This window comes from Chanodichthys erythropterus, chromosome 15 (genome assembly GCF_024489055.1).
Source record: "Chanodichthys erythropterus isolate Z2021 chromosome 15, ASM2448905v1, whole genome shotgun sequence".
NCBI lineage: Eukaryota > Metazoa > Chordata > Actinopteri > Cypriniformes > Xenocyprididae > Chanodichthys > Chanodichthys erythropterus.
In genome coordinates this window covers 35,937,902-35,951,196 of record NC_090235.1, presented here as the reverse complement: position 1 = coordinate 35,951,196, position 13,295 = coordinate 35,937,902, and the positions used below count along the sequence as shown (strand labels likewise).

The window sequence follows — 13,295 nt, the reverse complement described above, 5'->3', positions numbered from 1 at the left end:
AGTTAATTATCTCAGGTGATTTTAATGCTAGAACTGGTAATTAATGTGATTACATTGAGTGTGATTACTCTGAATATAGCATGTGGTAGATATTACACTAATGATTATTTTGAATGGCACAGAAAATCAAAAGATAAGGTTGTCAACACTTTTGGCTGCTGTCTTTTGGACTTTTTGTCACAGATAAAAATGTTCATTTTGTAAATGGAAGAGCTGGAAAAGATACTGATAGTGACTTTACATTTGTGTCTGCAGCTGGATGCAGTGTGGTTGATTATTTAATCATATCCAGTGAACTCTTTGTACATGTTAGAGATTTTGAGATTTTACATGCACAACAGCTGTGGAAGAAAATCAAAAGTTATGGTCTAATGATATCATGGACTACAAGTGGTTAGAATATTTTACAAAAAATATTGCCTAATTCAAAATGTAATATACATGTTGATTCATTTTTGTTGTAAATCGTTTTTTCATAAATAAAATGTTGTTATAAATCATGTGAATGCCCATAAAGCTGCAGTCTTTAATTAAGTTGAAGTTTTGGATAGTAATATTAATTATGAGATCTTTAAAATTTTTATGTCAATGTGCAAAGGAAAAGCCCCTGGTCCAGATGGTATTATTGAAATGCTGAAAGCAGAATCACATATGTTATGTTATATCATGCTCCACCTATATAACAAAATATTGGAAAATATTGTCAAATCATGCTCCATCTACAGTACATAACAAAATATGGAAAAATCCACCATTCTCATCACATGTTTTCAGCCCCCAAGTGCAAATATATTCAGATATAAGGAGGTTGAAAGAGAACGGTTATGGGTCGATGCCTAGGATTGAGCAAAGGCTTGCGAGCTATCTTTTTACTTAGTTCAGCATCACCCCTGAAGGCCCCAATACTTCCCACTAAGCATCTAAAAATGACATCAACGCTAGTGGGTAGTCTTTTCTCCTTGACGCTCCGCTTTTGCCACCTGGCCTCTTCGACAACGCAGTAAATAATGTTGTTGAGAGGTTTCAGGAGATCTGGTATCTCCCTTGCTCTCCCCAACCCTCTAGGGCTGCTGGGCATGAGCAGCCCCAGCCGTATAGCTACTAACACAGGGCTCAACAAAACAAAAAGAGAGTGTCACCATTCATGTCCCCCCTCAAAAACCGTGGGGCACAGGACGACACTCTGTGCCGAAGCCTCCTAAACAGAAGACGGATCTAAGGAACGTTCTTCTCATGAAAAAGACTTTGGCTAAAAAGACATCCTGACACCATCAGTGTCAGACTTCTGAGGGCAGCCCCCTCTGGGGTGGAGTGGTATATACCTCATTATACGGTACCCGTGCCTCCTCGGTGGCCTCAGGGGGCCGTTCTGCCAACCCCACCACCCTGGTGCTTTGGGGCACAGTGGTCTCCAGCGAACCTCGGACTCAAAGTCAATCACAAGAAACTGCGTCAGTGGTGCACCCTCTGAGGAGGGTCAAAAAGCAGTCAATTTGGGTGTTTCCTGCCAGTTCGCTTCAGGTCACTGAAGTGGCTGGTAAGTGGTTGGTGAAAAAAAACAGATGCTGTAAGCTGTGCATAAATTATTGAATGAAAATGTATATTAGTCAGTTAATTAGTTCAGCTGTGATAAAGTATACAAACGCAGCACGAGAGTCACTACAAGAAGCAGAAAGTGTCCGACTTCACATCTCCATCTGCCGCAAACGATGTGAACACACCTCATGACAAACAAGGGGAACACATGGCAAAAGGGAGCACATGGCAAACTAGGAACATAACAATGAGACATGACCAATCTTCAAAATAAAACATGAAACATGAACATGAAACAAAACCAAAACTAGACTTGATACCTATACACTGGAAGCCTGTAGCCTACCTGGATCATAAAAATGTGTTTTGTGCTTCCCTGAGAACAAGAAATGAAAGCTTAAACCTACAGGAATAACCATGATTGTTTGCATAAACTATCCTATAAACATTTACACATTTGCCCTTTGAGACACAGGCTACAATTTATTTCCATAATATTTTTTTTTTCTCAGTGATGCGCATATTTACACTTGCCTAAACCAACTTGCACCATCTACTGTATATGCGACCTGTCACAGAAACCAGGGACACAAGTCAGCAGCACAACTATTGAGCAAACTGAGAAAGAAGCGTTTTTTTTTTTCAAAATTGGTGATTTTCGTTTTTTTTTTTTTTTTTGCAGAATCTGTTAGTTGAGATCAAGAAGAAGAATCTCCGTGTTTTAGATAGCAGTATTGGTTTATTTAAAAGCGTACATTTTGAGCTTGAAATCGGCTTGTTTTTCAGAGATTCTATCTCGCATTAGGGGCGTGTCATTGTCTGTTTGTATTTCCATACTGGAATCGGATACGCCGGCTTTTGTTTCTTTTGTTATTGCCGCCGCCCTCCAAGGGAAGTGTGGCTACTTATTTATGCAGCGCTCTGGTCGGCTCTAGCTGATATCAACATTTAATGAAGATGGACGCCGCAAAGAATATCGCAGACGAGCTCAACCGCGGCCGTTACACCGAAAATGTTTTGAAGTAGGTACAACATACGGCTGGATTCTTTAGCTGCGGAAAAAGAGTGGCAGGACTGTCAGGACATGCGAATTATTGGACATTTAGAGGCAAAGAGACACATAGTGCAAACTTCGGAGATGGTTACATCCACAAAGAAGACCCCGACAAAGAGAAAGTGTGCCCGAACAACTTATTTCAATGGAGGCAACAAGATCTTTTCTGTTTCGTATGGGATGAGTTTCCATAAACATCAAAGTTTGTTGTTTTGTGTTTACTCTAAGAACACGTAGGCTACACGTTATCTCATATTGTTACTAGCTAGCTCAGGACTGTCTTTTTAATTGTAATAGTTAGCATTGTATCACTTGCCAAAAACGCCCATTACTATAATGGCCTTTTAGATGGTAATGTTAGCATGTTAATTTGAATAACGCTTCAACTGCTTGAATTGACTGGTGTGAATGACTTAGCTCATGTAAATCGTACGCCTATTTCACACATAATCCGTCTGCAGTGCGTGTGCGGTCCGTATGCAGTGCATATGTGTTGTTGAAGCAGGAAGCTATGAGAGGCCATTCAAGACATATTTCAAACTTTACTCGTGCACACTATCAAATTCTCTCTCATACTCTACTATAATGTCTCTCACACACTATCAAAGCTTTCACACACACTACCAAACTCTCTCTCATACACTACCAAACTCATTCACACACACTACCAAACTCTCTCTCATACACTACCAAACTCATTCACACACACTATCAAACTCTCTCTCGCACACACTATCAAACTCTCTCGCACACACTATCAAACTCTCTCTCGCACACACTACCTAACTCTCTCTCGCACACACTATCAAACTCTCTCGCACACACACTATCAAACTCTCTCGCACACACACTACCAAACTCTCTCTCTCTCACACACACACTATCAAACTCTCTCTCTCACACACTATCAAACTCTCTCTCTCTCACACACACTATCAAACTCTATCACGCTCGCACCAAGTACCACTTGGGGTCGCGGGCTCTGATTGGCTACGTGTTTGGCGCCGTTTTCACACCAACAGTGGTTCCCCTCCCCCACGCCAACGACATTTTCCTGCATTCGAGGTGAAGATGAGTGAACTAATTAACGCCATCGACATTTTGCAAAACATTTTAAAATCTCCACAGCAACTCAGCGAAATGGCAAACGCCATCCGTCAGCAACAGCCACCCAGAACAAACATTTCTGATGTGGCTAGTGCCACAGAGGATGAAATGAGACGTTTGTTCTCACCTTCGAGAGGTGTGGCAAGTAACGTTAACGTTAGTGTTCCGAGTACTAGCACTAACAGTGATGCTAGCGATACACCACGCTTCACAACCCGACAGTATTTTTCATCATGGGCTTCAAAACCAAGGAAAAGGTAAGTTCGATTTTTCTAAGCATTATTGGCTAAATTAGCAACAAGATAAATTACTATTTATGTCATTTGATTCGTTAATTTTGAATGAATCTTTTATATGACTCAGTAACGAGTCGTCTTTAATTGTAATTCGCTCATTCTTTGTTGTCCATAATTCTTCAGTGACAGTAAACATAATTGATTAGTTTAGCTTCCGAATTTCTTACGTTAATTTTTCATTTATAGACGTCTTTTGACGGTTATTTAAAAAAAAAAAAGTACAAACGTAGAGTAGGGGCCAAATGAACGAGTCAGGCAGGAGGAGATTCGGCACTCGGGAGGTGAACGATTCATTTCTAGTTTTCTCATTTTGTGGGCTGCGTCCTCGGCAGGATGCTGATTACACCCTAGAATTAAACAAGACGACCTTCGTTAGACATACTGGCAGAAAAGTAAACAGGAAGTATTACGTTTCTATGCTGGCACTTTTACAGCATCTCTTCTCGCATTTCTCAAATTGAATACATTTTTTCTAATTGATTTGGAGAGTTGTAAACAGTAAATGAGTACATACTGTTCTAAATGTTTAAAAATCACCAAAAAACTTTAGTAATCCCGTTTACTACACCCGTCTACAGAGGTAATACACTTAAAAAACGTAAAACCTGGATTTAAATAATAACATTTTTTAAATTCTATTTACTCACCATCCAGTTCCAAACCTGTATGTTTTTCTTTCTTCTGCTGAACACTAAAGATATTTTGAAGAATGAGTAACATTGTTGGCCAAATTATTCCTTTCTAGGTCAGCGATGCAACGGCACACAACATTCAATAAAGACATCATTCTGTTACCACGTCCATCCTGGTGCACAGTGTGCAAGCACGGAACTAGAAGTATGTTGCATGACAATGGACATATAATTAATGGTTTTGAGATCAATAAAATATGGGACCAAATTACATTTGAAAGAGAAGTGCGCAAAAACTTCATGGAGAAAATTCCAGGGGATGTCAGGTAGCTATAAGTTTCCAGTAAATATGAATGTTATTTAGCATTTGTTGATGCAAGTTAATAACTAACGTAACATTGCTAACATTTGCTTTATTTTTTTTTTAAAGCATTGAATTCCTCATGCCTTGCGGAAGCAAATTAGTTGCGCCTAAACTTCAAGAAGGCCAAGAGCTTAACGGGTTGCTTTTATTCAAAATATTTAGATCGAGAACAATATACATTTGCCCATCAAGATCCCTTGTGGTAAGTAATCTAAATGGTTCAAAACACCATCTGTGAAAAATGCAAATTTATGTTTTTAACTTTTGATTGGAGTTTCTGGTTGGTTTTGAAGCTAAGTTTGAATTGACCTAACTGTCATTTAATTTGTCAGTTTAAAGGGTTCACCCAAAAATGGAATTTCTGTCATTTATTACTCACCCTCATGTTGCTCCAAACTCATAAGACCTACGCTCATCTTCGGAACACAATGTGACAAACAACACCTAATGTGTGACTTTATTAAAACATTTTTTTTAATGAAATTAATTTTGATACAGATTATGCTTGTGTTTTGGGGGGATATGAAGTAGGCTACTTTTTATCCATTTACAGCAAAATTCCTCTACACCATTTGTATACATATGAAATATTACATTTATGAAAAAAACACTTGATGATGATGATAATGGCGATCGAAATCTTTTTAGTGTAATTACCATATACATCCAGCAGAGGACCCATAATTAAAAAGATGCATGTAAAGTTTATTTAAATTCGGTTTTAATAGTAAATTTAAAGTTGTATTAAGTAATTCATTTAAAAAGCATACATCATACGTGATGCACACAAGCACAGTATATGACCTTCTGTAACACCCATGTCTAGGAAACACATTCCCACATTTAATAAACATAGTCCCCTCTGAATTAATACATGAAAAAAGAGCTCTTGCCATAGATATTCTTGTTATAACATGTCACGTTAAAATACCAAGCGTACGTTATTCTCATGATGTCTGAAAATAAAACATTGAAAGAAAAATTGACAGCTCATTCATTCAAACTGACGGAAAAGCTTTACTTCAAGGGCAACCTTATGATTTGAAATGATTAGTTTCAGTTTTTGTTTTTAATAGAAGTTCCCCAACTGGAAGTGCAACCCATAATGTGAAATGCAGTAGGCTAGTCAGGAATAAGGTCAATAGGGCTGTCTAAACTTAAAGCTGCAGTCCGCAACTTTTTTGTGTTAAAAATTTACAAAAATTATATAATGAGAATATACAACATGATTTCATTTTCCAAACCGTGTTTTTGTCTTATCCTGAATCATTATGGTACACTTATAATAAGTGTTTATATTCGGACTATTTCAGACCGGACTGGTAGGACCCGCCGCAGAGCATCACAGTAACTGTGTGACCTGCCATAAATATACATGGAGAAAAGTAGCTCTGGCTAGAATGTTCCTACGCAAGACGCGTGCAGTTCTGTTTATTAACCGCTAGAGGGACAAAAATCGCAGACAGCAGTTTTAAATTTGCATAAGCGGTATATATAAGAATTTTATGTTTCTGTTTTGACACACTTCATTCATATACTTTTTAATTTTACTTAACTGTGTTTATTTGATTAGTTTGACTCTGGAGACTCTGACTCTGATGAGATGGATTGTGTTTCTGAAGAGGCCATCACAACTGTAAATGAAACCACTTTGGAGAACACTGATGATCAGAGCATGACAAACCAAAACACTGCTGTACAGCCCTCTTCCAGTGACTACAACCAGAATGCTTCATCAACAAATGACGGTGGATATGCTGCATACCTGTCTATTATTCCTTCTGTCACTGATGTATCTTCAGAGGATGAAGAATTAAACCGAGCGATATTAGCAAGCATTGAAAGTTGCAAGTAAGCATATTTAAAAAAAAATAACAATAATTGTCCTCTTAAAGGGTTAGTTCACCCAAAAATGAAAATTCTGTCAGTAATTACTCACCCTTATGTCATTCCACACCAGTAAGACCTTTGTTCATATTTGTAATGCAAATTAAGAGATTTTTTTGGCCAGAAAGCTACCAAATACAAACATGAAAACGATTCATGTGACTACAGTGATTCAATCTTAAGGCCTGTACACACCAGGACGAACATCGCACATGTTTATCGCCAGTGTTCTTGTGTTCATAACCAAGTGATTTTCACTGGCAATGCGCAGAGTGAACGTGCAAATTCCCTCTCTGACAGTATATAGCGCTTGTGCTTAACGGTAGTGCAAATAAACATTTATGATATTAATAAAGTTAAAGAAGATAATGCAGATTAAAAAATGGCATATATAGTACCATACTGGTACTACAGTAGTATCGCAATACTAAAGCTTCAAAATACTGGTGATAACATTCTGTTTTTTTAAATGGTAGTTTCATCAGTACCGTAAGGAATGTTGTATGTGTGGCAGGTACACTTACAAGAGAATGCTGTAATGGAGTGTTTTGAAATCGCTCATAACTAGATACTGAATAAAGTAAATTATAGTTTTGTTTTGTTTTTTTTTGGCACACAAAATGTATTCTCTTTGCTTCTTTAAGCTTGAACCACTGTAGTCACATGAACTCTTTGAAAATGAAATATGTCTTTAGTAGTTTTCTGGGCATCTGAAAGTGTTAATTATCTTGCTGTCAGTGCAGACCTCACTGAGCCATTGGATTCTATCAAACATATCTTACTAAGATTAAGCCAGTCCTAATACTTGTTCCCCTTTCAATTCTAACAGCATGGATCGTACAGATGGCCCACCTGCCAAAGATGTTCTGCAGGGTCTTGCCGTAACAATTGATCGCAACAAACAATGCAGGTTTAATATAAATAGAGGCTCGGTATTTGACGGAGCCATGCGTGGTTTCAAAAGGCTGTCTTTCAACCCAAGTCACAGCATATCAGTCAAGTTTTCGGATGACATGGGACAAGATGAGGAAGCTGTTGACCTAGGAGGCCCAAGAAGGGAATTTTTAAAATTACTCATGGAAGCCCTACTGCTATCGCCAATCTTTGAAGGACAAGAACATCAGCAAAACTTGGCTCTTGACAGCACAGGTAGGCTGTTTCCTTTACTTACTTTTCAGAAAATAGAATTGTATACTATTTTCTACTGTATACTTTTTAGTGTACTATACTAATTGTATACAATTTTTTTTTTAAATGTTTATTTTCTAAAATTGCTTCCTCATCTTAATTAAGAGTGAGAATGACAAGGTAACTGCCAATACAATATATGGAGTTTGCCGCTGTTGAGTTTTACGCCTCTTATGTCTCAATGGCTCTGTTTACATGCACCAATTTGTCAATCCAAATGAATTGAATCCTATTGCAGATCTGTTTACATGTACTCTAAACATTGTTTTTGATTTAAACATCCATTTTATGTGTTTTATATACATTCCGAACCTCCGTGAAGTTGGCACCCCATAAAGCGAAATAATCCTCAAAAATATGTCATTCGTTTGCTACGTTTGTGCTGATTTGTGCCGCAAAAACGAACGTTTGTGCTGGTTTGGTGTTTGAGATATTAAGCATTATTTTTTTTTGGTCGTGTGACGTCATTCTCCACCCCATGTCGTTCAAATCGCTTCAAACCGGTGCCATTCGTTTGTGCTCGATTTGTGCTGGTTTGTGCCGTTAAAACAAACACTGTATCTGTTCTCCTTCCACAGATATAACAAATATAATTCGGGAGCTGTGACGTTATTCTCCACCCCACTTTGTCTAAATCGCACGAAACTGGTGTCGTTCGTTTGTGCTCGATTTGTGCTGGTTTGTGACTTTAATCACTGTCCATGTAAAGTAGCCTATAGGCGAAGGCAATTTTCTTTAAATAAAACAATAATAATGAAGAAAAAAAACATAAATACACTGTATAAAGTGAATTGCAATTGTTACATTAAATAGAACGAGTTAACGGATAAAATTAGTGTTGTTTATAAATTAATTCATTATATTTTGAGTCCTTGTTTTTCCCTTCTTGACTGGAACCAGTTAATTAGGCCAAGGTGTTTAGATTAGACTACTTGATGTTTAGATGTTTAGATTGACAGTTAGGCCTATATTTCGATAATAATCAGGCTGCAAATCAAATTGTATGTAATTTATAGCTCATTCACCAAACAGTCGCAATTGTTTGTGCCGATAAAAGGTTAATTTGCTGCCTCGGTTTATAAATATTAGACATTGATTGCAATGAATTGAATGACACTGAAATCACTTAGTAGGAGCAATATGATTTCAAATTAAGTCTCTGTTTGCTTTCCTCCTTTTCAGTGACAAGCGCGTGTCAGAAACGGAAAGTTGTGCAGCATCTGCCCGTGTAATTCCTTAATTGGCCTATAAAATTTCTCTCTCGGCAAAGTCTCTGTAATGGCATTTCTTTGGAAATTAGGTTTGACCATACGAGTTTGACTTTCATGATTGTGTTCCCATCAAGGACCTCTGATTATTTGTTTATTTATATTTATATTTAAATTTACTTTTACGTTTCACAGAAGAAAGTTTTCAAATTGGTTCTCAAATTTTTCTATAATTACATTGTTTCAAAGCTTTAAGGGAGGATAGATACTTCATTGCTGGTCTTGCCATTGCTGTGAGCCTAGTTCATGGAGGACCCTCTCCTGGTTTCCTGTCCCCAACACTGTTTTCCTGTCTGGTGAATGGCTTGGAATCTGCAAATCCTACCTTGGATGATATTGCAGATACAGAGTTGTACGAGAAAATCAAAACGGTAATTTTTATTTCTCCTCTACTTTCCATTAGTTGTTTTGTAAATGTTTATAGGATTAGTTCACAACAAAATAAAAATTCTATCATAATATATCCAATCATTATTCCATCTCAGATTTGTGTTCCTTTCATTGTTCATCTGAACACAAAATATAGATTTTTTTCTGAGGTAGAAAGGAATGCTGCTTTTATGGAGCTAGAAATATGGAAAAAAACTATTTGAATTTGAATTATTATTATTATTATTATTATTATTATTATTATTATAGACGTCATTTAACAGAATTAAATATTAAGTGCCATTTTATATAGTTTTGAATTGAGTTTTTTTATACTTCAATCATGGACATTTGATATTTAATAAAATTGAAAATTATTATGGCACGATTTTCCACATATGTGTCATTGTTTGTGTTAGATTTCAGAATGTTCCACTCTGCATGACCTGCTTGTGGCCACAGAACCACTGAGGGACTATCTAGCCAATGCAGGCTGCCTCAGGCCATTAAGACGAATAGAGGACCGAGATGTGCTTGTTAAAGACATAATAATGTTTCAAGTGATTCACAGGCTCCGGGGACCATTTGAGAGGTTAGTTTTTGCATTGGTTTGCCTAAGGGTGCGTTCACACTTGTCATGTTTGGTTCGATTAAAACGAACCCTGGTGCGATTGCTCGGTTAGTGCGGTTCATTTGAACATATGTGAACGCTGCCATCCGAACCCTGGTGCGCACCAAACAAGCGGACCGAGACCGCTGAAAAGATGGGTCTCGGTCCGCTTCCAAACGAACTCTGGTGCGGTTCGAATGATATATGAATTTTTTTAACGTGCGAAAGTTTTGCTTGCGAATTTCGGACTCGGTGTGCAAAGGCCTTTATAAAGTGTTCAGCCAAAAAATGAAAAGCTCAATAGGGCTGTATGGCCAAGACAGAGTTTTCTCAATAGTAACCCAATCTAATTGAGTATTATTGTTCCAATGCTTGGCCAATTTGGCCATTTCATAAGCTACCTGATATAGCCGAGGGTCTGGTAGTCCCAACCCTCCCTTATCCCGAGAAGCACATAATTTGTTAAACTTTATCCTGGGCCTTTTCCCATTCCATAGGAAACGTTTAACCATTATATCATATTGATTAAAAATCGACTGTGGTGTTGTAAGTGGTAGCATCATAATATAGACCCAGCTCCCAACCCAACTTTGAGAATAGATTAACGGCGATATTTTTTTTTCGCCCGATAAGAGTCTCGCGTTAACGCAGCACGTTAACGCCGTTAACCGCCCACCACTAATATTAAGCCATACAAGTCTTAACACCAGTGGTTCCCTTTAAGAGCTGATGGGTACTGTTTGTTGTGTATCCTTGTTTAATTTAATTATAGATTTAGAGATGGCCTGAGGACTTTAGGAGTACTGGACGCAATACAGAAACATCCAGGGACATTTCTACCTCTACTTTGCCATGCACCAGATCCCCTGACAGCAAGGACTGTGGAAGATCTCTTCAGCATTCGATTGTCTCCACAAGGCAGCAACAGAAGAGTGGCTGAGGAGATTGTGGTTCCATTTTGGAGAGATTATTTGGAAGATGTTGAAGGTAAGTGACCTTTACATACACACATCATGGAAAAGCATGTTCATCAAGAAATCAACCATTTGTTTTTTTTTGTTTTTAATTTAACGGCTCTGAGTCAATTATTCTGCTTATACTATTGTTACCACACCTTAGAACATTCAGTTAATGTATTTCAAGTAGTGCTGTCAAAAGTCACAAGGTTAATTTTTTTAAGGTTAATTAATTCACGCTCGTATTCGTGCAAATGATTTTAAATTATTCAAGCACCATAAGACTCGACTTATACAGAAACTAAGGGTGCGTTCACACTTGACATGTTTGGTTCGATTAAAATGAACCCTGGTGCGATTGCTCGGTTAGTGCGGTTCATTTGAACATATGTGAACGCTGCCATCCGAACCCTGATGTGCACTAAACAAGCGGACCGAGACCGCTGAAAAGATGGGTCTCAGGCTGCTTCCAAACGAACTCTGGTGCGGTTCGAATGATATATGAACGCAACACAGAGACGAACCAAAGACAGGAACACTTAAAGTGGACAGCATCCTCATGCATATCGGTTTTTCTTGTCATAGTTGCCCATGACAGGCATCAGACGCGCATCTCCATGCAGCAGATCGTTTGTGCGTGACGGATGGATTCCCGCCTCTGTTTTGATTACTCTACACGTTTTATAAGCTTTTCACAAGTTCCCAGCTGGCTAAAATACCATCCCATGCAGACCACACACACAGACACACACACACACACACACACACACACACACACACACACACACACACACACACACACAGACACACACAGACAGAGATCGATAAGTTCCGTCTCAAAATAGGCAATACTCCATAAAATCCGACCAATCACGTTGTGAATGTATCCCTATGCCTTAAGGTTCCATATCTTTTGGTTCGGAGATAAAATTGCCAATCTGAACGCTAATCGGACCAGGACTAAATGTTTTTTTTTTTCTTCTTTTGTCTGGACCAAATAAACCAAGTGTATTATTTGCATTTATATCCCTGTAGTATAAATGCAAATAATACACTTTCGTGATGGCAAAGAATGCCACACAAGTGTAACGCTACCACTGTGTTGCTAAATGTGATATATGTGCTGTTGTACAGTAAGTTGGGATGCAGGTGCCAGAATTAAATTGACAGAATGTGCACTGCAGCATGATACTATGATCTCTCTTCAAAGGTAGATTGTGGAGAAAATTGAATTAATAATATTAATAAATAAATGTTAATAATAAATTTAAAATCAAGATATTGCACACCTCTACTTGCATGCATTATTTTCAAAGACTTCAAAAAAAACAAAACAAGAGGTAGTAGGGAGGTCAGGGATGTGCTTGCTTTGCATATGATTTTTATGTGGTCTGTCTCTTGTTTTCTTCCAGAGGAAGGAGGTCCTGCCAAACTTGGGAAGATTTTGGCCTTTGCTACAGGTGCTGATGCTATTCCTCCTATAGGTTTCTCCCCTCAACCCTCAGTTGAATTTCTGCATCAAGATGCACCATCCACTGCTAGACTTTTGCCCATGGCCAACACCTGTATAAACTGCATGAAACTGCCATTGCATGTTTCCTACCAAGCATTCAAAGAGAGCATGGAGTTTGCTTTGGGCAATACTCAAGGATTTGGACGAGAATAGTTTAAGTTTTATTTACATTCTGAGGTGCTGTTCTGCTCAGCACTATTATTCAGAGCAGTTATGAATTAAAAAAGACTGTTGTCAGTTTGAGGCTATTTTTTGTTGACCTCTGATTTTTAATAAGGCTTTTCCATCTCTAGACCTGCCCCTCATTAATTTGGATGAAGGGAAACCTACACAATGCTAGGCAGGTGATTTTAATTTTGTGGCAGCTTGGTTTATTGTTGTTTCACTGCCTGTACAAATTGCAGTGTTTCAAGTGGTGTGTTAAGTACCTAAAAACCTTGGTATCTAACAATCTTGTTTTTTTTACTGTTGAATATGTTTGCAATGTGAAACAGATGCATTTAATGCAAATTTGT

The 13,295-nt window shown here is 38.0% G+C and overlaps 1 protein-coding gene across 1 annotated transcript; it reads left to right on the top strand.

Annotated features, from left to right (window-relative positions):
* The first annotated feature begins 3,930 nt into the window (after window positions 1-3,930).
* LOC137037177 (G2/M phase-specific E3 ubiquitin-protein ligase-like) lies at window positions 3,931-12,933 on the top strand. Its single transcript, XM_067410991.1, has 7 exons — window positions 3,931-3,954; window positions 6,563-6,840; window positions 7,706-8,025; window positions 9,522-9,703; window positions 10,121-10,293; window positions 11,084-11,298; window positions 12,680-12,933. Exons 1-7 carry the CDS (start codon window positions 3,931-3,933, stop codon window positions 12,931-12,933), a joined length of 1,446 nt encoding a protein of 481 aa, XP_067267092.1.
* Window positions 12,934-13,295: the final 362 nt, after the last annotated feature.